Below are 27,298 nucleotides of genomic sequence, written 5' to 3'. Positions count from 1 at the left end.
CTGTTGCAGTCTGTCGAATGGTGGGGGGGGTTGAGGTGCGTTTTGTGGGGGCTGGCAATGAGGATGTCATCTAGATAAACAAAGATGAAGTTGAGGTCTCTGCCGACCATGTCCATTAGCTGCTGGAATGTCTGGGCTGTGTTTTCGAATCCGAAAGGCATTCTTAAGAATTCGAAGAGGTTGAAGGATGTGATGATGTCTGTCTTCTGGATGTGTTCCAGGATTTGGTGTAGCCTCGTGGTGAAATCCTGAACGTGTTGGGTGGGGTACCTGTCCAGGACCGTCGCCTCAATTAGACGTTGGTAGTTGCCACACAGACGCCACCCGCAGGAGCTCTTCTGCACCATGTGGAATGGGGAGGCCCACGGTCTGTTGGAACGGCGGACGATTCCCAACTCCTCCAAGGCTGTGAACTCGTCCTTGACTTGTTGAAACTTGTCTGGCGGGAGGTGACGGACTCGTGCATGCACCTGGGGTGGGGTGGGGCAGTGGTCTCTATATGGTGCTCCATGCCATGTAGCGGGTTGGAGTTAGGGAAGTTCGGTGCCAATAAAGCCGGGTATTTGGCCGGTAAGGAGGCATACTCGTCTTGGTTCAGGTCATGGATTCCAGTGGTAGGAAGGAGTGCGTCTGCAGGGTGAGGAGGAAAGACTGGAAAGTTGTGGCATTTACTAACCAACATCTTGTCATGTCTACCAGCAGTTCGTGACCCCGAAGGAAATCCACTCCGAGTAGTGCCTGTCCCATGGCCATGATAGTGCACTCCCACTGGAAAATGGCGTCTGCAATATGGATAGTGACCAGGCGGGTCCCATAGCTGGGAATGGAGGATTCGTTGGCCATTTGCAGGGGAAGGCCTTTGGTGTTGTATCTCGCCTCAAAACATGTGGGCGGGATGAGGCTAATCTCCACGCCTGTATCGACCAGAAAGTCCCTCTTCATCCTCTGGTCTCTGAGGTAGAGTAGGCCTTTCTGTGTGCCAACCGCTGAGGCCACTATTGGTTGCCGACCTGACTGTTTCCTGTTGCCATGTTGGTTTTGGCAGTGGGGAACACGCCAGATGTTCCTGCCCCATTGGCAGTGGTAGAAAAAGTATTCGCTGTTCTTCTCCACGTGCCCTTCGCATCGCTGCTGTGCAGCGGCTACTGTTGGTTTTTCCGGTGGACTGGATGAGGTGGTGGTGCTGTTTGCGTAGTCTGGTTGTATGTGGAGGGAGCTCTGGTATGGCGGGCAGAACAGCCTGTCTGCCTCCTTGACTATGAGGTTAGGGGCGCTGAAATCCATGTCCAAAACTGCCGAGTATATGTGTACTGGTAGTTTCGAGAGGAATAGGGCCTCGAGCAGATCACAGTCTGTATGCCCGTGTGCCAAGGCAACCATCTCGTGCATTAGCTCGGAGGGGTTTGTCGCCCAGGCCCTCATGTTGAGGATTCTGATGGCTCACTTGTGACGGCTGAGCTCTAGGGTATTGAAGAGGAAACTTCAGAATTGCTTGTACTTGCGCTCCAATGGTGGGTTTTTTATGAGGGAGTTTACTTTGGCAGCTGTGGCGGCATCCAGGGCACTGATGAAATAACTTTGAGACCACTTTCAAATGTACAAAGAGCTTTCCTCTCTGACTCAGAGGAAGGCCTTTACCCAATTCTCTCCAAGTTTCTGATCACTGAGATTTTTAGCATCTGGAATCCTTCTTCATGAAACTGTTGATTTGTCTGGTGCCAGTGAAGCAAGTGTGTATAGAATAGTTCACAAAGTTTGCAGGACCATTTGTGAACTGAGGAGTCTTTACATCAAGTTTCCTGATCCTGCTGGCCAAGCCAACTATAAAGTACAATTCAATGAATTGCACTTCCCAGGACTCTATGGATAGATGTCATGTTCCCATCAAGTGTCCATCTGGCTAATTTTTCATGCATGGTCATCTTTTTTTTGTTCTCTGCTGAAAGGCGGTGGCAGCATAACCTTCTCTCAGGGATGCTTGAGCAGATGTGGAGGTTACCTACTCCACTGGCTCTTCCAACCTGTTCAGGTTCCTTTCCTTTGGAAAAATTTCACCTTTAGAAGCACAATTTACTCATGTGGACCTTGGAAACGAAAGAAGAATAAAGATTGATACAGTGGAATATATTTACCAAAGGAAGCAACCAGTTTACTTTGGTATATTTACCATTTGTGCTCAGTTCTTCATCTGAACTGTCCAAATGGTCATCGTCTGGTGTACCGTCCAGAGGTTGCTGGTGCTCTATTATTCCAGACAGCAAGTCACTGAATTCATCAGTCTTGTCTTTTTTTTGGTGGTCCACCACCAGTATCAAATTGCTCTCTTCGGATCTCAGCATTCTCTTTAAAGGTTCTTCCACAGAGTCTATAAAGGCCGATATCATTCAAGACGAGTGTTGTCACAAAATATGAATGAGAAATACTGATAATAATGGAGATATCTCGCCTGAGGTAGTACTGTTTTTGTGATTACATTTTCATTTGCATTGAATTTATTGCAAATTGCAGCCCAACTATTTTTCCTTTGCTCAGTTGCAGTAGTACGGTTTCTACTTTCAATGACTGGATGGTTTGACACATTTTGATTTAGTAGCATTTTTTCATACTCTATAATAAAGTTTTTTTGAACAAATTATTTTTGCCTCTGCTAGTATTTTGTCTCAAGATTCACACCAATAATGATGTTTTCTATTCCTTGCCTGGTTTTTATGAGCACCATTACACCAACAGCATGTGCTCATACTTAACCTAATCAGGCTTAACCCAGGTCCATTTAGTCTCATTTGCCTTACTCAAGGACTCCATAGTCTCTGACTAACCATGGCAAAGGTGGAATTCTTTGGATCTTGGGCAGTTCCTTTATACCTCCACACTTTGCTCTTGCCAACACTCTGATACAGGTTAATCTTGGTCTCATCTGTCCATGAGACTTTTTTTCCAGAATTCAGCAGGCTCTTTTAAACACTTGGCAAACTGTAATCTGGTCATCCTTTCTGTGGCTAACTAATGGTTTGCATCTTGCATTGTAACCTCTATTTCTGAAGTCTTCAATGGCAGTAGTCATTGACATGTCCACATCTGCCTCCTCAAGAGTGTTTCTGATCTGTCAGACATTGAAGATTTTTCTTCATTATGATGTGAATTCCTCTGTCATCAGTGGAAGTTTTTCTGGGAACGCCAGACCATTTGTGATTACTCAGCTCAGCTGTATTCTCTTTCTTTTTAATGATCCAAACTTTTGATTTTGGTAGTCGTAAAGTTTGGGTGATGTCTCTTATGTTTTATTGTTTTTCAGCCTCATAATAACTTTCATTGGCACAACTCTGGTCCTTGTATTGAACTACAGACTCCAAAGGTGATCAAAAGCTTAGAACCAAGTCTAGCTCTCTTCTACCTGCTTCAATGAAGCAATTAAACATACCCGAGTACTCGCAAACGCTGAAGCCAAATGTCCAAAACGTGATGGTGCCCTGAAATGAGGGGTCTATTTATAAAAAGTGCTGTAATTTCCACATGGTCAAATTAAAATGTAAACAAATAACCTTGAATAAAATTTGGAATGTGGACTTTAATTACATGTGAATTGTTTGATTACAAATTTAAAACTGGAGCACAGGGACAAAAAAGCATTTTTGTCCCAAACATTATGGAGGGCTGTGTATGAAATGGAAAAAAAAACTGTCCTGATATTTGTTCTTTGGGAAAGGAAGGCATATCCTTGAGGACATCTTCAAAATATCATTGCAGAAGTCCATTGTCCCCACAGGTTTCAAGGCGGCCACCATCATCCCAGGACCAAAGAGGCTGACTGTAACTGGCTTCAATGGTTACCACTCATTGGCATTGACCTTCACCATTATGAAATGCATCAAGTATCTGAGGATGGAATGTATTGAAGTGCACCTCTTGGAGACACTGAAGCCATTTCAGTTTACCTACAGATGGACCTGTTCATCTGACAATGCTCTAGCTTTGTTCCTCCACACTGTGCTGACACACTTGGAGAATAACAGGGTGCATTTTATTGACTTTAGCTTGGTGTTTAATACAGTCTTGCTTCAGAGACCCCTCTCTGTAACTGGATTCTTGACTTCCTAACAGAAAGACCATAGTCTGTCCAGGTTGGCAGCAGAGCATCAAGCACCATCACACTGAGCACTGGCAGACGACCTCATTGCTGTGTGCTTAGCCCACGCCTGTTAATGCTATTGACCTATGACTGCAATGCCAGATCCAGCTAAAACAGTCATTAAGTTTGCAGATAACATAACAGTGGTTGATCTCATCAGCAACTACAATGAGTTGCACTACAGAGATGAGGTAGAATATCTTGTGATATGCTGCATGAATAACAACTGTTGTCTTAACATGGACAAGACGAGATGATAGTGGACTTCAGGAAAACTCAGGATGACCACTCTCCACTACACATTCATGGCTTGGTAGTGGAGAGAGTACACAGCACTAAGTTTCTCAGAGTCAACTTAAGAGTTGATATATACAGGACTCATCTCACTTGTCAGGAAGGTGCAACAGTGACTGCTCTTTTTTAGAAGGTTGTGGTGGGCAAAGCTACCGGGCATCATTCTATCAACTTTCTCTATTGAGAAGTGTCCTGGATGACTGCATCACAATGGGGTACAGTTCTTGTAGAGCAGTGGTTTTCAAACTTGCATTCCACTTTAGGCAATCTGTATGCCACAACTTATTTGTAATTAGTAAGGGATTGTTTAGGGTGGTATGTGATTGGGAAGGGAAGGTTGAGAATCACAGCTCTAGACCCAATTGTTAGTGAAATATTTTGCTTGAGAAAAATTGTCAATGGCTCATTTCCTTTGGAGTTATGAAACCGTACACATAACGAGTCAATTAGCTATGATTAATAACAGTGGTTTCAAGCTTTTTCTTTCCATTCACATATTACCTTAAGTATTCCTTTACTAATTCAGCACTTAAGGTGTAGGGATTGTTTAAAGTGGAATGAGTTGGGGTGGGGGGTGGTAAGAGTTTGAAAACCACTGCTGCAGAGCATTGGATCGGAGATCAATCCACAGGACCATAAAAGTAGTAGAGATCACTGGGGTCTCACTCCCCCACTCCTTCGTCGATGTGATTTACTGGGATTGTTATTAAATTGTTATTAAATAAAGGCTCATAAAATCAATGCCACCTTGTCACCTTGCGGACAGCATCTTCCAGTTACTCCCTTCAGGAAAGAGATTCAGTAGTTGGAGACCTGGAACCACCAGGCTGAGGAAAACATTCTTCCCACAGGCAGTGGGACCGTGGAACAACTGATGATCTGATTAAACAACTGAGTCTCCAATATTTATTAATAATATTTATTTTAAATATACAGGTATATATATAACCAGTTTACCTATCTCGGCTGCACCATTTCATCAGATGCAAGGATCGACAATGAGATAGACAACAGACTCACCAAGGCAAATAGCGCCTTTGGAAGACTACACAAAAGAGTCTGGAAAAACAACCAACTGAAAAACCTCACAAAGATAAGCGTATACAGAGCCGTTGTCATACCCACACTCCTGTTCGGCTCCGAATCATGGGTCCTCTACCGGCATCACCTACGGCTCCTAGAACGCTTCCACCAGCGTTGTCTCCGCTCCATCCTCAACATCCATTGGAGCGCTTTCATCCCTAACATCGAAGTACTCGAGATGGCAGAGGTCGACAGCATTGAGTCCACGCTGCTGAAGATCCAGCTGCGCTGGATGGGTCACGTCTCCAGAATGGAGGACCATCGCCTTCCCAAGATCGTGTTATATGGCGAGCTCTCCACTGGCCACCGTGACAGAGGTGCACCAAAGAAAAGGAACAAGGACTGCCTAAAGAAATCTCTTGGTGCCTGCCACATTGACCACCGCCAGTGGGCTGATATCGCCTCAAACTGTGCATCTTGGCGCCTCACAGTTTGGCGGGCAGCAACCTCCTTTGAAGAAGACCGCAGAGCCCACCTCACTGACAAAAGGCAAAGGAGGAAAAACCCAGCACCCAACCCCAACCAACCAATTTTCCCCTGCAGCCGCTGCAACCGTGTCTGCCTGTCCCGCATCAGACTTGTCAGCCACAAACGAGCCTGCAGCTGACGTGGACTTTTACCCCCTCCATAAATCTTCGTCCGCGAAGCCAAGCCAAAGAGGACTTGTCTATATGTGTTTGCATTTTGGACTGAAGAACGCCATTTCATTGTACTGGTACAATTGGATATAAATAAACTTGAACTATATTTAAAAGTTATTTTTTTAAAATATTTTTCAATTTTTCTAAAACAGTATTACATCTGAAAAAGCAACCCTTTTAATGTATTTACATTTTCTTTTAGTATAATTCACTTCTCAGATACAACTATATCAGCTTGTAATTTTCTTCCCTTCCCCCCAGAACTTTGAAAATTAAACAACTAAAACAATTAAAGTGACAAAAACATTGTAAAAAGAGAAGAAAAATTCAACATACAGCCACTCTTCTCTTTCTCGTCTACTTCCACTCTTTGAGGTGCTTCAATGCTGTTATCTTTATGTATTTTGCTTTGTCCGTGGGCACAGTTGTGCATCTTCATGGTCCATCAAGTGATGAGCGGGCGGGGGTGGGGGGGTGGGTAGAGTTGGTCTTCCAGGTGATCATGGAGTTTTTTTTTTGCTACTGACAGGGCAATATCCACAAATTTTAATTTAGAGTTTAGTTAATGTTCTGCCCATGTCCTCTAGGTTTCCCAATAAATACAGCTCAGGATCCAGCGGGAAGTCTATTCTTGTAATCCTAGTTATTATGTTAGATAATTCCAACCAAAAGGCATCAATTTGTTACGTATTAAGGGTGTTTTTGGCAATACAGGTGCCTAACCTTTTATCCAGAATTCTGAAAACTGGCAACCTCCAAAACCCAGCACTTTTTTTTGGTAGATGATAGCTGCTCATCAAAGATGGAATTTGGCACTAAACATGACCCGATGCGACCCTAGCTTAACTCCCATGTATCCCATTGCATTCTGCTACTTTATAAACACCTAAGAATCACCTATTCTGATGCCCAACCAGCATCATGAAGCTTTCAGTGAGCCTGGAGGTGGCTTATTGGCCGTCATTGCTTCTCATAATCACCCACACAGCTGAAACCGCTGTGCCAGTGTAAGGGAACCGAGAAGGGGGCTGTTCTCCTGGCGCTGGTACAACTGAGCAAGGGGGAGAGATAACAATGCAACTCTGGCAGGTGAGGGTTGTGGGAGAGAAACCTCAGTGTTACTTGGGTGGGGGGGGAGAGATGGCAGCGTGATACAGGTGGGCGAGGAGTATGACCGTGCAACTCGGTGGTGGGGGGGGGGGGTGGGGGGGAGAGAAGAGACGGCCGCGCAACTCGAGCAGGCTTAAAGGGACAGAAATCAAAATGATTCCAAGATCCAGAAGATTCCATACAACGACAGGTGTCCAGTCCATACAATCCCAGATAAAGGGTTAGGCACCTGTATTACAATCTCTTTACCGATACAATCATTAATTTCCTTCTAGATTTTAACCAGGTGTTTTTGGATGGGGTTATCCATTCTTTTATTTATTAATTGATAATTGTTTTGTAAATTAAATCTTTCGCCACCCCCTACCCCATACTATGTTATCCAATGTTAATCCATTTTGGTAGTTCACTGTCAAATAAAGATGCAAGGAACGTCAACTGGGCTGCTAAGTAATATTTCCTAAAATCAGGTCATTGTAAACCCCCCCCCCCCCATTTATAATCCCATGTCAGTTTTTCCAATGGAGATGCTGGAGATGTTGCCATTCCACAGGAAAGTTCTTATGCTGCCATTTAATATTTTTTTTAAATTTTGTGGTAGATAAAATAGGAATGGATTGAAATAAATACTATAATATCAGCCACACCTTCATTTTGATACAGTTTACCCTGCCCATCAAAGTGAGGGGGGCATTAACCTTATCTGGTCCTCTTGACTCAATCTCAGCAGTTCAATTCCATTCGGAAAGTCATCTATTTTTGTTTGATCCTATGGTGATTCTGATTTGTATAGTTCTGTGTAGAATTGTTAAAAGTATTTTTAATTATTTTTGGATTGTGAGATATCGTATCTGACTCCAGTTGAACTGCGTTGATTGTCCTTGAGGCTGCCAAAACAAAACTTTGTGGTCTTTCTCCCATTTTATAATATTTTTGCTTTGATCTTGTATCTTTTTCTATTTTGTATGTTTGTATTGTATTTGTTTTTTTATTTATTAAGGTTTGGTATTTGTCCGTTGAGCCAGATTTTTTATATTCTTTCTCTAATGCTGTCATTTCTTTTTCCAAATTGTTAATTTCTGCTATTTTTTTCTTAACAGTTTTAGTGTATGATATTATCTTCCCCCTCAAGAAGGTCTTTAGTGTGTGCCATATCAGGAAACTGTTGTTAGTAGATGGGCAGTTAGTTTCACAAAATATGTTAATTTGTTCCCTTTATAAACGTACAGAAATCTTTAACAGCATAGAATGTAGGCACCACCTATACATTGATGCCTGTTTTTCCAGCATTATTATCGTCAGTACCAAAGGTGCATGGTCCAATAATAATCTAGCCAAATACTCCTGATTCGACCATCCTGCATTCCAACAGTGCCATCGGTAGGAAATAGTCCATTCTGGTGAAAGAATTATGGGGTTTTAAGTAAAAGGAGTAGCTTGGGGGTGTAACTGTCTCTATGTATCTATTAGATTTAGATCCTTGTGTGCTGGTGTGGCTTTTGATGCCTTAGTTTTTGTCACTATGTGGATTTGTCCAGTATAGGATCTAAACAAAAATTGAAATCTCCAATTAAAACATTGTTTTGTCCTCCAGCTATTTTAAGAAAGACCCTTTTGTATCAATAGCTCATCATCTGTCTTTGGTGCATAAAGGTTCATAAGTGACCAAGCCTCGGAATTGATCCGACAGTCGTTCATTCAGATCTGCTACTACCTCCTTCATCACCATTGGAACATTTTTATTTATTAAGATGGTTTACCACCCCTCGCCTTGGAATTATACAAAGATGATATTACTTGTCCTGCCCAATTTTTTTTAGTTTGGTATGTTCATACTTTCTGAGATGTTTCCTGTGCAAACAATTTGTCTGTAATTTTTTGAGGGATGCCAAAACTCTTTCATGTTTCAGTTGAATCCATTGATGTTGATACTCACAAATTTTAATCTTATTCATTGATATCTATTTTTTTTATTGTACTTGTGTGTTTTAAAAAGAAATACTTATTTCATGGAAAAATTTGTTCTAAAATGTTACTACACAAGAAGCATTTTAGCTGAACCAAACGGGATGAGTTTCTGATTATGCATTGTATCTGCACATCATGTAGTTTCTTTTAATTTTGTGCTTGTATTCAAATTTAGCTGGAGAAAAATAGACAAAGAATTTTGGGACTTTAAATGATGGTCCACGTTGGTCTAAGGAGGTGGCCAGTCATCCTCTGGCATCTAAAAATTAAGAAACATTGCTGTAGATCACATTTCAGCTTTTCACTCATCTGATTTACAAGAACTAAACTAATAATTTGTGTAGCCATGTTGAGATAGAAAGTTCAGGTTTGTTGTGCTCAACAGGGAATGGCTCTAAGGATATTATAAACATTGGAGTAAGGAGAAAAAATTCTAGTAATAGCCTATCAGAGATGTTCACCAGATAGTGTTTTAGGTGAAATCAGGTTGATTTACAGTAGAAGATCTCTGAAACTGTATGCCATTGGATATGGTTGAGCACTTGGAAAGCAATTCATAATGCTTGAAACTACCACTACAAAATTTACTGCTGCAGGAGTGAAAAGAATGGAGTAAAATGCTGAAATCTTGAAATCTAGTTTTAACAGACACAAAGACTAGTGTTGGCCAAAGATAAGATAAACTGGCTCAAAAAATTAAGCAAAGAAGCTCTTGAGCTCTTCATAGTTGCAGGGTGGTGTCTTTTTACTGGAGCAATATAGAACTATTTTATGTTCTAATTCCATTCTTTCTTTCTAGCTTTCCATCTTTTCTGCTTTAGAACCTGGTGTAAATCTTTAGGGTCAAGGATGACTTCTACTTCAATTCTTTGGACTCATGGGAGGCTAAGTTGTCCGCAAATCGGGCAGGTGGTTGTGGAGCAGTGGCTAAATTGCAAGGGATATTATGTCCTTCTCTGCATTTGTGCTTCATGCATTCTCGTGGAGTAATCTAAGGTCTCCAATGACTTCTTGGATGCTTATCCATTTTGAGCATTTAGGAAATTTTGGGAACGTCATTGTTATTGAAATGTTTTCTCTGAAATTTCTTGCTATATTGAGGATTGAAGTAAGGGGGTCTGGAGTTGATGCCTATTGGATCTGGTCGAGCACAATCAAAATATTTTTGTTCTTGTTGGTAAGGACATTGGCCTTGTTGAGACCATTGATATTGGTTCACCTATCGATAATTTTGGAGATAGTGGTGACTCTTGTGTGTTGAGTGCTTAATGAAAGCTGTCAACATCTTTGAACTTGAAGGGGGATAGAGATAATCTTCTGTTCAGTGGATCACAAACTTGGTGCCATGTTTGATAGTAGTTCATTTTTTTCATCAGTGACTGCATCTTGATTGGGATGAGGTATTGTGCAGTTACCATCTTTCAAAGCATCATTTGAAGGAATCAACAATGACTGATTATGGTCTCTGAAGTGCTATCTAAATTCTGTTTGATTCAAGTTATCTTGGTCATGGAGTTGGGTCAATGAAGACAGAGTTTTGTATTAACCTTGGTGGGAATCGTGTGTTATTCCAATTAGTAGTATTGAGAAGAGGGCTGGTGCAATGGCACAGCTGTGCATCGGATCTGAGCATAATGATGGACCCATTAGTTTGGATCACTGTTTTCAAGTCATCATATAGCAGAGATAAAATCTTAATGAATTTTGGAGGACAGACAACTTTGAAAAGGATTCTGCATATCTTGCTCTTGTTGGTTTGCAGAAAGGAGATGGTCTAGCTATGTAATTCTGCTCTAGCATTAAGGATCATAATGCTGTTTAGTCTGGTTGCACACAAGCAGCAACTATCTTCAAACCCACTGTTGATGTATGTATACAATAAGATTTGTATCCATGTTATTTTCCCTTTATCTAATTAATTGTACTCAGAAACAAAATAATGGCTTTACAGTCACTCAATGTTATTGTTACTCCCAAGTATTGGCAAAATGATCAATCAGCTTGTTGGAACAGCTTGGCTTTTAGATGATACTAACACTTATAATTAACTACTATTTTTGGAAACACTTATGTGTTTTAGACTACATATTTAATGAAAAGGTGAAGTATATGTGATAGTACAGATTTTATCACCAATGTGTATATGTACAGATGGTAGTGTAGGATGACTGTGATTGGTTGAGAGTGTAGCCACGCCTACTGGCAGGTCTTAAAGGATTGCTCCTAGCCAGACTAGGTCATTCTGGACTGGTCAACCTACTTGTGATAGGCTCCAGTCTTTTAGTTAATAAAAGCCTTGGTTTAGATCAAGTCTTTGGTTCTTTCGACGCGCACTACAGTATCTAGTCCGTGAGGGATGGAAAATGTTTTGTTATTCATGGACAGAATTTCTTTATTTCCAATTATGAACTTGCCTCTTAAAGTAATAACTAATCCTTGTATTGAGAATGGAAATTAAATATTTAGCATTGACTAATTAGAATGGTAAAGTAGATTGCCTAATATTTAGCTTTATTAAGTATTTAATCTGAAGTAGATTGGTTTTCTACTGCAAACCATTTTTAATAATCCAAACATTTTCGTATTTCGACTGATTCTGACTTAGTAAATACAAGTGTTCCCTTTAGTATGTTAGTCTGGTCTAACACTTTCATTTTTAAACTGAAGACTTGAATATATAATATGTGTATTTTATTAAAGTTATTTTGTGTGGAGGTTTACCTCTCATTGATGCAGTTTCACAGCCAATAGATGTCAACTTGTGCTGTATAATACATTTGTGAAAGGGAATCACTGCTGAGTCAGATGCTACCCATGTTTATTTTTAACAATGAGTCATGGGATCCCAGATTCATTACAGTGTTCTCATAAATCAGGCTTGCTGTGGTCAATTTGGCCTTGCTGTTTTGCCAGTTAGTGTCACCAAATTTAGCAGAGATCAAATCTGAATTGGATTCTTTGTTTTTCCAGAGATGGTTATGTTCAAAAGTATCAAAATTTCCTTTTCTATTTGCTCTTTGTTTTGAATTTAAGATATTGCTGTTAGTTTTCAGTAAATGATCTTTTGATGAAATAATGAATAAATTTTCATTGTTCTGATTTGGCTCTCCTGATGGATTTATTTTATTTTTGCAGAATCACGATGAAACATGGAGGAATTACTTTTCAGACATCGACCACTTCCCAAATGCAGTCTATACACATTGTTATGATTCCTCTGGAACAAAGCTTTTTGTTGCAGGGGGTCCCCTGCCTTCAGGTCTTCATGGGAATTATGCAGGCCTATGGAGCTAACAACCCCTTGCCATGTACTGTATTTGCAGATCTGTTACATTTTATTTCTTATTACATTACAGTAATCCTTCCAATGTTTTAAATATTGTGTGAAATACACAGTATTTTTTTTGTTTCAACTCTACAACTGTCTTTATTTCTTTTAATTTGTCAGTGTTTCAGTTTTTCCATTTCCTTCCTGATTTAAAAAAAATAATTTCTTACTGAAAATGTATGTAGATTTAAACTGGTTCACTACTGATAGTGAGATAGGGTCCATTAATTAATGCGTGACCACTACCAGATTTTCTGTGAAAGTTTGGAGGGGTGTAATGTGTGTAAAAGTACTTTGTTGTTAATTAAATACAAACAAAAAACTTATTTCTGTGCAGGAGTGATGCGTTACCCTCACATACTGTATATAAAAAAAATAGGTTAACATTTTTAGTCCATTTCAGATGGACTTGTAATTCTACTTGTAACAACATGTTGAATGTTTTGAAGTATAGGCCCAATGATACCCAAAGAGATTGATAAGTTATTAATAAAGTTGTATGAATGGAATTTATACATTTTTAAATCCTAACTTGAAGGTATTAAGCAGCAGGGCTTTGGATATATTCTTTAAATGAATAGCAAATGGTTACAAATTATTTGCCCTCTTGTGGACAAAGCCATTTTCAATAACAAAAAAATTAAAATGGCAGAGATAGATACAACTATTTCAATTAATTTTATTAACTTTCTGTAACAATTTGGGAGAACACTTTATTTTGCATTGAACTAGTTTACTATATGTTGAGTACTTTATGCAAGAAAATATCTGGTATAATGGGAAGGCCACTACCATTTTCTCGTACAGTTCTTAATGGAAATTTAAGATGTATTGTGACATTTTTCACTGAAATAGTTGTTTGGGGAAAAAAATATTGGTAAGAAGGGAATTGCAGGTCTGGGTATGAATTTTGTGTCTTGACTGACTTTTGATTAAGTAAAATGAAACTATATTGTTTGCCTGATGCTTCAAAAAAGGTTCAGTTTATAGTTGATTTAAAAACAATGCTGAAAATATTCTGAATAACAGGCAGAATCCAAAGATAGAGAAACCATGAATAATTTTGTTGGAAGTAGTAAAATTATATTCACTTGATTGTGATTCGGGCAACACAGTTGGCGTAGCGGTTCATTGCCAGTGATTGGGACTGGGTTGCAAGTCCCGCACTGTCTGTAAGGAGTTTGTATATTCTCCTGCTGTTTGGGTGGGTTTTCCCTGGGGACTCTGGTTTCCTCCCACTGCTCGAAACATACTGGATGTGTAGGTTAATTGAGTTTAAATTGGGCGGCATGGACTTGTGGGCCAAAAAGGCCTGTTGCCTTGCTGTATGTCTAAATATAGAATTTATCTCAGTATGGAGCCAGCAATAATTCTTGCCAGTTATGCTTATTTGTGTGCAATAGGTTGTTTGCAAATGATCAAATTTATTAAAATGCTGATTGCACTTTATGTAAGCCTAGTGTACAGAGTACAGATGCGAGGACCATGAAATCAGTAAACATTCAGCATGGTCTCTAAGCTGATCATTCTTTAGTTCCAGTGACATTTCCTGAATCTTTCAAAGATGGTAGTCACTTTGACTGTCTGGTTTTAAATCTGTCAATGTTTGTATTTTTGAACATTTTGCATCTCAGATTACTCTCCTGTTTGTCGAGGACAGGCAGCAATGGATATTTCAAATGGTACATAAAATTTGTCTGCCCTTGGACAATATTTGTCATCAAACTAACAAGTCGATAATAAGAAAAATTTCACAAAATTTGTGTTCAATTGATGTCTTCAATGGGAATGATCTCATAAGGCACAATTATCTGCAATCATTGTCCCAAACATCCAAGTTTTTAAGTTTGTACATTTTACTCTGACTTTCTAAACTCAAAATTCCATTTATGATCATGTGCACAAAATTTTTTGTTTGCTCTGAAAAGGCAACTTTTTAAATGTTGAAAGGCATTGAAACATTTGAAGCATAGACATTGAGAACAAAGCTTTTTAATTGTATTCGTCTCAGGAAAACACTTGGAATGCCATCTGGAGATTTGGATAGTTTTATGAACAACTGACTTTTACCCTGGTTAGCATAACAGTGCAATGCTATTATAGTGTCTGCAACACTAGTTCGAATTCCGTGCTGTTTGTAAGGAGTTTGTATGTTCTCCTGGTGACTGCATGGGTTTTTTCTGGATGCTCTGGTTTCCTCCCTCCCTCCAGAAACATATGGGCTTTGATGGTTAATTGGGGCATTTGGGTGGTGTGATCTCCAAGGCTGGAAGGTCCTTTTACCATGCTGTATGTCTAAATTTAAAAAAAAATCAGAATCTTGTCCAGCTCTGGTAAAGAATTCAAAGGCATAAGGAGATCATTGATTCAGTCCTTTGCCTTGGTACTGCATGTCTGGCTGAAAAGATGTTGGTTTAGCACTTTAACTCTGTGCCATTCAAAAAAATTGTTCAACCGTGTGAAGCAAGTCATATCTTTCTAAGAACTAGTTTTCTGTCTCTATCTCAGTTTCAGGCAATGAGATCCACATGATCCTCTGAGTGGCAGAAACAACTTTAAATCTTTGTCCTGGTTTTTAATCCTGTACTAAAGGAAATGGTTCTTCCTATTTATTGTGCAGCCTTTACAATTTTATTCTCAATCAAGTCTCTCTCTCTCTCTCTCTCTCTCAAACCAAAATAACCCTAATGTATCCATTCTTATCTTAGTTCCATTTTCCTGTTCTGCCAACAATTGTTTTAAATTTGCAGGCCATTTTGGCCCACGAACCCATGACGCCCAATTTCACTCGATTGACCTATAACCTTAGTACATTTTTTGAATGGTGGGAGGAAACTGGAGCCCCAGGAAAACCCACACAGACATGGGGAAAACATACCAAATCCTTACAGATAGCATGTGATTTGAACCCCAGTCCCAATCACTGGCTCTGTAAAGATATTGCACTAATCACTCCATCAATCGTGCTGCCCAACATAATTGTAAATTTCCTCAGCAGTTGCAATCATACCTGTCATGTAACATTTGATATTCATCATCCCAACCTGTCAAACCTTCTCAGAATTTTCAGTGCTTCATTCTTCTCTACTCCACTGAATCTAGGGCCAGCTTTCTTTTCCTTTCCTAATAGTCAATTCCTTCCATCCAAGGAATTAACCAAGTGAATATTTGCTGCTTCCAATGCAAGCGCATTCTTCCTTGATATGGCAACCAAAATTATACATGGCACTCCAGATGTGGCCTTGTTAATGGCGTGTGGAATTGCATCAAAACCTCCTTCCTCTAAATGACCAGGTGCTATGTCTTGCAGTGGCTGATGTGAAGAGAGCTAAGCAAGGTCAACCTGCAGAAGTGGATAACATTCTGGTGAAGTACTCAGGGGATTTGCAGCTCAGCTAGCAGATGTTCTCACCAACATCTGAAACATCTCCCTGAGAAGCTCTGTGTTCCCAATGTGCTTCAAAGCTGCCACCAATGTCCCCGTCCCGAAGAAGTCAGCTGTGTCCTACCTCAATGACTACTGCCCTATAGCACTCAAGCCCGTTGTTAGGAAGTGCTTCAAGAGACTCGTCATGGGGCACATCAATCTCCTGCTGCCCCCATCACTGACCCCCTGCAGTTCACATTCAGACCCAACTGCTCTACGGATCCCATTGCCATTGCCCTCACCCACCTGGAAAATAAGGACTTGTATGTTCAGAAGCCATTGACTTCAGCTCAGCACAATCATGCCACAGGACCTGATAAGGAAGTTGAATCTGCTGGGTCTGAACTCCACCCTCTGCATATGGATTCTTGACTTCCTGTTGGGAAGATCTCAGACAGTCTGGATCAGTTACACCATTTCCAAGACCATCATATTGAGTACATGAGCCCTCCAGGGCTGTGTGCTGAGTCCAATGCTGTTCACTCTGCTGACCCACGACTGTGCAGCTAAACAAGTTCATTGATGATGCAACAGTGGTGGGCCTGATCAGTAAGAATGGCTAGTCAGTGTACAGAGATGAAGAGTAGTCACAACCTATATCAGAAAGTCAGACTTTAGGAGGGCCTGAGGGGATTCACTCTCTGCTGACCATTGAGGTTGTCAAGAGTATCAAGTTCCTTGGAGTGCATCTGGTGGAGAACCTCACTTGGTCCCTTAACACCAGCTCCAAAACAAAGAAAGGCCAGCAGTGCATCTATTTCCTGCAAAGGCTAAGGAAAATTCATCTCCCACCCTCCATCCTCACAACATTCTACAGAGGATGTATTGAGAGTATCCTGTGCAACTGCATCACTGCCTGGTTTGGAAGCTGTACCTCCTCAGACCCCAAGACCATGCAGAGGATGGTGAAGTCAGCAGAAAAGATAATTGGAGGCCCTCTTCCAAACATGAAGGACATTTACAACATTTGATGCAGGCAAAAGGCAATAAACATTGTGAAGGACTCTGCACACCCCTCAAGTAAACTGTTCTCCTTTCTGCCATCTGGTAGGAGGTACTGCAACACTGGGGGCCATATGTCCAGATTGGGCAACAGCTTTTCCCCTCAAGCCATCAGAACCCTGAACTCCCAGAACATTTGGGAATTGGGTACCGTGGAATGTTAATGTACAAGTCTTAACTATTTTAACTGTGTTGAACTTCTAACCTAAACTTAATGTAAATTTGTTCCATGGTCCTGGAGAAACACTCTCAACTTTACCATGTGAACATAGTATGAACAACAAATAAAGGAGACAACTTGAATTTTATACTTCATGCCTCAAGGAACAACACCATTTGCCTTCCTATTTGCTGTATAAAAGATGTCTATACTGAAATATTTTGTAGTTCATTTAATTTTTCGTTCCAACCAGAAGTGAATGAGATACATTGCTCTCAATCTGCTTTTTGTACAATTACTTTGTACCCTGCAAGCTGTGTGTCTTGGAGCATAGAACCATAGAACATTACAGCACAGAAATGGGTCCTTTGGCCCTTCTAGTCTGTGCTGAACTATTTTTCTGCCGAGTCCCAGTGATCTGCACCCAGTCCATATCCCTCCATGCCCCTCTCATCCATAATACATGTCCAAATTCTTCAATGTTAACATTGAGCCCGCAATCACCATGTAGCTGGTAGCTTGTTCCACACTCCCACTAGTCCATGTGAAGAAGTTCCCCCTAAACTTTCCCCTTTCACCCTTAACCCATGTCCTCTGATTTGTATCTCACTTGCTCTCAGTGGAAACAGCCTACCTTTATTTACTCTGTCTATGCCACATTGCATTGGGATTCGATCTGGTTCATTGGGTTCACAGTGGGATGAGTCCAGACACAAGTTTCACAGCTAAGGGTAACTTTATTGTACATAGAAGAGAATTACACGGGAAGATACCAAATGATACTCAATACTCAAACTACTAATATAACTATTTAGGCATTCACATCTATACAATGTGCTAAACCACCTATTTGTAGTACCAGCAAATCTGGCTACAGCGCATGTGGTCAAACAGGTCATTGATATGAATAGTTGGTCTTGTTTTGATGCTGCTGCATTCCACTAGTTACAGATGCCCCTTTTACATTGAAAATCCCCATTATCTCTGGAAACTGGCTTGCTTGTTCACACAGAACTGAAAAAAGCAGGCTTCATGGGTCAAATACACTTTATCGCTGAGATTGCCTAACCTAGGTGGATCGAAAACTGGTAAGTCTAGACCCCCGAATCCACCTTGCAACTCCAAAGGTGAGATATATGCAAGCTCCTGGATCATGAGTCTAGGTTGCCCTCGCTTACCTCCAGCCTTTTCCTCACTCCAACAAAGAGTTTGTTGCAAGCAGATGACCGTGGCTTGGTTCCGGTCTTCACTTTGCCAACCAGCCTAATTGAATCTGGCTCACCCAGTGGCTGGCTCCATCAGCAAGGTAAAAGGCCAGCCCTGTTGTATCTGCCTCACTTGGTGGTTGCCTTCATCAGCATGGTTGGTAAGGTGAACAAATGGGCACCCCCACAAAGCCAAAATGCCCACTTTCATCCATTAGTATTTGGCCCTCTCCATGTGGTCTACCAAGGTGGAATTCACTCAACCCGTCCACTCAAGGCCTGAAGGAATTGGACCCATCTGGCTTGACCCTATGCGGCATGGAAAGAACAGATCCAGCAGGTCTGACAGCGCTGGATGATTGAGGTCGAGGCCAAGTCTTGCTGATTAACCCTGACAGAGCCAAGGTCCGATCTGTTCAAACGGCCCGCTCAACTCACTGAGGCCCAGCTTGTCCAGTCTTTCACCGCCAAGCAGAACTGGAGGTGGTCTACTCACCTGCTTGCAGTCAGAAGAGATGACCCACTATGCCTGACTGTTGACCACCCAACAAGACTAGACCAGGTCGGCCCGTCTATTCACCTCTGGACCAGACTGAACCGGATCACCTGTGACCACATTAGTCCATCCCTCAATGCTGGAGACAAGGTAGGAAAGGTAGAAAACACAGGCATCTCAGTTAAGTTAAAAAGATTTACCAGTGTTTCTATCAGGTACGATAATTGGAGACCCGGCCAATCTCACTACTTTATCCTTCAGTAGTCCCTTGAGACCAGGTACACCTTTTTCCAACTGAAAACTCCAATGACAATCACCACTCCACAAGCTCCCCGCTAGACCCTTGGTGAAAGGTAGTGATGTATTCTTCCAAAATTTCTGTTCTTTAAAATTTGGTCCATTGTCGATCACAAGATCATCCCAACTAAAATGGCTCTGGTCAACAGCAGATCCTTTTCGAACAAGATTTTTTATCCCTAATGACTTCCTCACCACTCAAGGTTTGAAGGTTTGGACTTCCCACTATTGACAGAAATCTGGTGAGATTGTGTGGTGGTGCACATCACTGACGGCAGGCGAACCGGCTCTGTGTGTTAGTCACGGCAGTGGAGCAGCTGCATCAAGATGGCACTGCTGGGTTTCTTCTGCCAGCCGGGTTGGGTCCGCATGTATGCGGGGCAAGGTCGTGATGTTGTTTCTGGTGCGAGGGCAGGACTTACCTGTGGCCTTCTAAGGGGCAGAGTGGGAAGTTTCAATGAACAACTGGAGTTCAAACAAGCCCACCAACTACTGGTCTCATTCTTACCACTGACGCTATATTGGTGACCCTGAAGGGTCCAGATGTTTTTGAACTCAACAGGATGGACGCTGCAGCAATCAGTACAGTTGCCCGCAAACTCCCGACTTTCTAGATGCTTTGTCCGTGCACTTGGTTTGGACAGGCAGAAGCACAGTTCCAAATAAAGCAGATGATCTCAAATATCACCAAGTACGACCATGTTGTCAGCTCCCTCAACCAAGAAGCCATGGCCAGAGTGGATGACCTCGTACAGAACCCATCCGAGGAAGGTAAATACTTTGCATTGATGGCGCTACTCATCAGCACTTACGGACTCTCCAGACGCCAGAGAGCAGCCAGGCTCATGCACCAAGACAGCCTAGGGGACAATATAATTTGCCATTGTGATGACATTTAGCTGCTTCTAGTGGGTGGGGATTTCAGTGACCTCCGCAAGGTTGCATCCTCTGGTGCGCCAAAGGGAGAACAAATCCACCATGAATCAGCTGACACGACCCCAGACACAGCAGCAGACCAAACCCCAGGTGAGCAGAAATCAGCCATGCCCTCATAAGTCAGCAGAGATAGCGGAGAAGTGGTGGTGTTTCTATCACCAGCACTGGGGAGCAGAAGCCCGTAAATCAAGTAGCCCTGCATGTTTCTGGGAAACACCCAGACCAGCCACTGCTAATGGTTTCAGTGGCTGGCCATGCTAACGGCCTACTACATGCGACAGACAAGACCACGGGCCACTGGTTCCTCGCCAATATGGGGGCAGAGCTCAGGGTCATTCTACCAATGTCACTAGAGACCCAAACTTGAGCACACAGGCCCGCCCTGCACACAGTCAACAACGCTGACATAAAGGCCTTCAGCATGAGGCGAGTGCCAATACACCTTGGTGACAAGATCTTCCGCTGCAATTTCACACTGGCTACAGTGGAGAAGCTGCTCCTCAGTGCTGATGACCGCTGAGCTCTCAGCCTGCTCATGGACCTCAAAGCTAAACACCTGGTGCATGCCCAGAGAATCCAGCTCACAGAACCAGCAAATGGCCACTGTCACCACCCCCATGGGCAAGTACAGCCACATTTGTACCAAATTTCCCTTCATCCTCAGGACCCATTTCACATCCACGATGCTAAGACGTGGTGCTCAGCACCATAGTTTGACACAGGTGGCCCCCCCCCCCCCATGCGAAGGCCAGATGACTTCCCCCAGATAAGCTGTAAATGGCCAAGTAGTAGTTCAAATATATGGAGGAGCTGGGGACCATCCGAAGGTCTGACAGCCCGTGGGCCTCCCCTCTGCACATGGTACCCAAGGCCATTGGGGGCTGGTGTCCTTGCGGAGTCTACCGGTGCCTCAACGATTCAACTACTCCAGACCGCTACCCAGTCCTCCATATTCAGGATTTCATAGCCAACCTACACGGCACTACCATTTTCTCCAAGATCGACATGGTATGAGGTTACTACCAAATCCCCATACACCCAGACAACATTGGGAGGACACCCATCATCATGCTTTTCAGACTCTTCAAGTTCCTGCACATGTCTTTCGGACTTAAAAACACAGCACAGACACCGCCGATTTCCTCATGGACGCAGTTGCCGATTGCCTCATGGACGCAGTGGGCAGAGACCTGGACTTTGTTTTCAACTACCTGGATGACATTCTCATCACCAGCTGAAACCACCAGGAACATGCTACCCACCTTCGCAAACTCTACTCCCACCTGGCTGACTTTGGCCTCGCGGTCATTCCAGCAAAGTGCCAGTTTGGCCTGGAGGTAATTGATTTCCAAGGCCACAGGATCACCAGGGACAGAGCGACACCATTTCCAGAGAAAGCCAAGGCCATTCAGCAGTTCACAAGACCCAGCATGCTCAAAGGCCTTCAGGAGTTTATTAGCATGGTCAATTTTTACAACCATTTGATACCCATCACAGCCCAAATCATATGCCCCCTCTTTGCTATGATGACTTCCAAACAGAAGGACTTGACTTGGAGCAATGAGGCAGACACAGCTTTTGAAAGGATCAAGGAGGCCCTAGCCCACGCCACATCGCTGATCCACCCCAGAACAAACATTCCCACCTCCCTGAGAGTAGATTAATCAGCCACAGTGATAGGGAGCATTCTTGAACAGTTGGTTGATGGACATTGGAGGCCACTGGCCACCTTCAGCCACCATTTGTGTCCCCCACCCCAGTTAAAATAGTGTTTATGACCAGGAATTCTATCTCGCTGTCAGGCACTTCCATTATTTCCTCGAAGGCAGGCCTTCCACTGTCTTCACCAACCACAAACCCATCACCTACACTTTTTCGAAGGTTTCTGACCCCTGGTCAGCCCGCCAGCAACGCCACTTGGCATATGTTTCGGAATTCACCACCAACATGCAACACCTCTCTGGCAAGGAAAATGTCATCACTGATGCCCTCTCAAGGCCAGCTTTTCAGTCATTGGCACCAGACCTAGACTATTCTGAGCTTGCATGGGCACAATAAGACCCAGGCGTTTTGCATAGCCATCACTGTCCTCCACTTCAAAGACATCCCCCTGCCACACAGCAGCCGTACCCTGCTCTGTAACAGCCAACCAATCATCTCAGGTCGATGGAGACCATGGGTTTTCCATTTGTACCCGTCCATCATGACCACAGCACATATGGTCACTGCACGGTTTGTATGTCATGGCCTACGAAAACAAGTCACTGAGTGAGCCTGCACTTGCCCACATTGCCAGGCTTCCAAAGTCCATAGGCACACGAAAGTTCTCATCCAGCAGTTCGAACCACCCAGCTGATGATTCAACCACATCCACATCTATATTGTTGGTCCCCTGCCCATTTCATGCGAAGTCCGGTATCTCCTCACAGTGGTCGACTGAGCCATGAGATAGCCAGAAGCCATCCCCCTCAAAGACATGTCTACAGACTCCTGTACCAGGGCAGTGCTCATATACTGGATATCCCAGTTCAGGACGCTAGGCCACTTCATTACAGACAGGGGAACACAAATCACCTCAGCCTTGAAGATGCAGCTCGCCACCCTCCTTAGTGCAAAACTCCATCACATCACCACCTACAACCCACAGTCCAATGGCCTGGTAGAACATTTCCACCACCACCTAAAATCAGTGCTTATGGCCTTCCTGATCGGACCCAACTGGGTGGACGAACTCCCCTGGGTGCTCCTTGTCATCTGGACAGCTCCCAAAGAGGACCTCCAGGCTTCCTCGGCCAAGTTGGTATATGAAGCCCCTTTGACCCTACCAAGAGAAGTCCTCCCCACCCCCAAGGGCACAGACACAAAAGGAGGGACAGCACTGCAAAAACTGAAGGACAGATTGGGCTCTCTCACACCATGGCCACCCCACCTCAGTGCCTGCAGACTTAAAGACAACTGACTGCGTTCATTTGCCAAACCGCACACTGCTTCTCCCCTCTAAAGGCCCGATGAAGGCCTCTACAAGGTGGTCAGCAGGAGAAAGACATTCACTTCTGACACTGGGAGCAGGGAGGAACAGTTCACAGCCAATCGCTTGAAGCCTGTGCATCTCGACCTCAGCCAGTTGGTTGCCCAACAACCAAGCATCGGGGCAGGCCCCCTAAGGCAAAACCGACACAGGACTCAGGGGTTGGTTCTGGAGGAGGGGGTTTGTGTGGTGGTGCACATCACTGACGATAGGCGAAACGGCTCCACGTGTTACAGTTGCAGCGATGGAGCAGTCTTGTCAAGATGGCACCGCGGAGGTAATCTTTTCCACGAGTCAGGTCCGCATGCACGCAGGGCAACATCGTGACATCATTTCTGGTGCGAGGGTGGGACTTATCCATAGCCTTATAAGGCACAGCATGGGAAGTTTCAATAAACAATTGGAGTGCAAATGAGCCTGCCAACTACTGGTCTCATTCTTACCAACTCCATTTAGCTTCTGCTACAATTGTTCCATTGCGTGAGCTTTGTCTGCAAAACTGACTTTCTTAGTACATCCAGATCCTCTGGATAGGTGGGGGGGGGGGGGGGGGGGGAGGGTTAGCTGTTCAGAAAGCAATACAGATGCTGTTTATTGAATTGTAGTTATTTCTCCTCCTTCGAAGCCAACTAATTAAAATGGGCACAGTTAACTCCTCTTTAATTGTTCTGATATATCACCCACCAAAAATAAATAAGGGTTTTATCCCTCAGTTTACAGACTTCCTTCCAAGCATCATGCCCAATTTCGATCAAGTTCTGATTCTTGGTGATTTCCATATGCACGTGTGTTGTCCAACCAAACCTCTTGTCAGTGAATTCATGCACCTAGTTGTGTCTTTTAATTTGGAACTGCTTCCAACAGGTCCCACTCATAAGCTAGGACATACTGCCAACCTGGTCCTGTTGTCTGATTTATCTGTTACCCAGTACTAATTGAAACCTGTGCGTCAGACCATACAGCAGTTACTTTTGACCCAGCCCTGCCTTGCTTCTCAAACAAATAGTCTTTTGACATTAACTCACAGACCATGAATAGGTTCTCAGAGGCCCTTATAGAAGCCCCAAATACTACCACCATGGAGGTGCCCCTCCCCACCTCAACACAGAGGAACTTTCATCCCTATTTAATACCACCTGTTCTTCTATCCTGAACGCTGTAGCTCCACTCGAGAAAAAAACCTAAGCTCAAGACTGCACCTTGGCTCAATAATACCACCAAAGCCCTGAGGAGGGAGTGCAGGATTGCCGAACGTAAGTGGAAGCAAGACAAACTACAAATTTCCCTCAAAATTCTGAAAAACAACCTGCACGTATACCAAAGAAACAGTAAAGGCCGAAAGGACAAAATATTTCACCAACCTAATTTTCATCAACTCCCAAAATCCCACGGTTTTGTTCAATATCATCAACTCAATTGTTGGTCCTGCACCTAATACCAACTCTGATGCATCTTTTACCAAATATAAAGAATTTTTAAAATTCTTCATAAACAAAGTCAAGAACATCAGGACCAATGCTCCCCCTCCACCTGCAAACTAACAGTACCACAGCTCTGTTCATCCCACCTGGACTGCTTCAGCCCAATCACACCATCCACCCTCAGAAAGATTGTGCTTGCCATGAAGCTGACAACCTTCCCCCCCCCCCCCAACCCCCCCCCACCGACATTATCCCTACTCCCCTCCTGAGGGATATTTTGAATACAGTCAGCCCTAGCTTCCTCTATTATTAACAGTTCCTTAGCCACTGGACAGTTCCAATTTGTTTCAAGCCTGCTGAAGTCCAGTCCCGCCTGAAAAAACTCAACCACATCCAAAAAATTACAGACCTAGTTCTAAACTACCATTCCTGTCAAAGGTCCTTGGAAAAAGTTGTCCTTCACCAATTGTTGACCTATCTATATCAAAACAGCATATCCAAAAAAAATTCGACAGGTTACAAGGCCCACCAGAGCACAGAGTCAGCCTTAGAGTGTACAATGAACTGCTCCTCCCCACTGACTCAGGGAGCTCCATCATTCTAATTCTCCTGGATCTTCGCACAGTGTTTCATACTGTAGATCATGCTATTTTAATAGATCAACTTTGGCAAAGGATCGGTGTTGATGGTACAGCCCTGAATTGGTTTAAATCTTCGTGATGGGATTATCTCAGTCAATGTGGGATAAATTTTCATCCTCCTCTGTTACCTTTTCCTGCAGGGTCCCACAAGAGTCTCTTCTCCTTATACATGCTTCCCCTTGGCTATATCATCCAAAAACACGGCATCTCCTTCCACTGCTACACTGATGATACTCAGCTCTAACTCCCCCTGAAGCCCTACAATCAAGCAAAGATAACCAGCCTCAACAACTGGAGGACTTAAAGTGCTGGATGGCTTAAAACATCCTACAGCTAAATTTAGGCAAATGTGAGATCATCCAACTTGCGCTCCTCCCTGCCCCCCTTCCCACTGTAACTCCACCAAAATTATCTGCAATGACCTTGGTAATGTATCTACCCTCATTAAACCACAAGTCAAATCCCTTGGTATGATATTTGATTCCACCTTCAAGTCAATGCAGTGGTAAATGCCAGCGTTTCCCAGCTCCGCACTATTGCCAAAATCAAATAATTCCTGTCACCGGAAGACCTCAAGAAAGTTATATATGGGAATTAGTCATCATTATTCTTTCTGCAACTGGTGCAGAATGCTGCAGCAAGGTTCTTGACAGGACCCAAACACAAGGCCTCTCTTCACAGGCTGGCAGAACAGCTCAGAATAAAATTTAAAGTTCTCCAGTTTGTTTATAATGCTGTTAATGGACTAGCCCCCTTTTATATCACTAATCTCCTAACTCCCCACTCCATTTCAAGACCCCTCAGGTTGGACAATTTAAGGTGTTATGAGCCCAGAAGACCCCAAAACCCAGCAGCAATAGATATTCACTAACCTAAATTTAACCCCCTTCTAATTTTAAGTGCATCTGTATGTGTTAACCCTTGAATTACTGAATTAATCATCATTTGGAATGTTGCAGGGGCATTTTTCATGCCAAAAGGTAACACATTATACTCATATAAACCGGATGGAGTTACAAAAGCCAAAATATTCTTTCCTCTCTCAGTAAGAGGCACACATCAGTAACCTTTCAACAAATCCAACTTAGTAAGAAGTTTAGCTTTTCTAATTTTATCAATATAGTCATCTATTCTCAGAATAGGATAAGCATGTTTCAGTTACTGAATTAACCTTCCTGTAATCTGCACAGAACCTAACAGTTCCATCTGGTTTCGGTACCAGAATACAAGGAGAACTCCAAGCTGAGTTTGAAGGTCTAATAATATCAATTTTCAACATATATTCTACCTCCTGATCCATGATTTTATTCTTCTGAATGTTTATTCTATATGGGTGTTGTTTTATGGGACTTGCTTCTCCTACGTCCACATCATGATAAATCGCTGATCTCCTTTTTGGCACACCAGGAAACAAATTTGTATATTTCAACTGCATCTGTTCTTGTGACTTTTGATGGCCTAACATTTTCTCCAAATTTTCCAAAATTGCTGAGTTAGACAGGCATACAGGAACCATGGGTTCTTCAAGGTTACCCTCACCAGATTCTATTTCCATAATCTTATGATCTATAGCTTCCTCAACCTTATCAACAATTAACACATTTGATACAGATTGTTCTCCACTACCCTTATCCTCATAATAAGGTTTCAATAACAATTCACCCTTCAAGTCATATCCACTAGCCATTTCTTTAATCTCCTGTTCACTTACTGCTTTGTCCCTTAAGTAAACAAAATCTGTATCTGTTTTCTATTGCTGAATTAATGCTTTCCTTGACAAAGAGAAATCCTCACTCTCACAATTACCCAGCTCTTTCAAAACTATTTCAAAATACTTGGCAAGTCTCTATCAACTGGATCTTCATCAGGTCTCATCGTTTTCTTAGACAAAGACCTCATAACAGCAGATGCAGGTTATATCTCACAATCCTCTTCATCCTCAACCTTACAAGGCCAATGTATTAATCTCAAAACTGACCCAACTTTATCCTCTGCCAAATTATTCCCTAATAAAAATGAGACACCCTGCGTGGGTAACTGAAATAACTCTTACAATAGGTACTTTAACTAATTCTGAATTCAGCACTATGTTGTGAAGAGATATTGACTCCACCTCACCTCCAACACCTTTA

General features: G+C 42.7%; 1 protein-coding gene across 3 annotated transcripts in view; it reads left to right on the top strand.

Annotated features, from left to right (window-relative positions):
* dcaf12 (DDB1 and CUL4 associated factor 12) overlaps positions 1-12,879 on the top strand; it is a 110,286-nt gene extending 97,407 nt beyond the window's left edge. For 2 of the 3 annotated variants that reach the window (XM_069924160.1, XM_069924161.1), the window contains exon 9: positions 12,361-12,879. In XM_069924160.1, coding sequence (XP_069780261.1) covers positions 12,361-12,519 — 159 coding nt within the window. In that variant the 3' untranslated portion in view covers positions 12,520-12,879. The remainder of the gene's footprint in view (positions 1-12,360) is intronic. The other variant, XM_069924162.1, reaches the window with a different exon arrangement.
* The last annotated feature ends 14,419 nt before the right edge of the window (positions 12,880-27,298 follow it).

This window comes from Narcine bancroftii, chromosome 3 (assembly GCF_036971445.1).
Source record: "Narcine bancroftii isolate sNarBan1 chromosome 3, sNarBan1.hap1, whole genome shotgun sequence".
Classification (NCBI taxonomy): domain Eukaryota; kingdom Metazoa; phylum Chordata; class Chondrichthyes; order Torpediniformes; family Narcinidae; genus Narcine; species Narcine bancroftii.
Note: the sequence above shows the minus strand (reverse complement) of the source record. Positions and strands in the feature narration are given on the sequence as shown.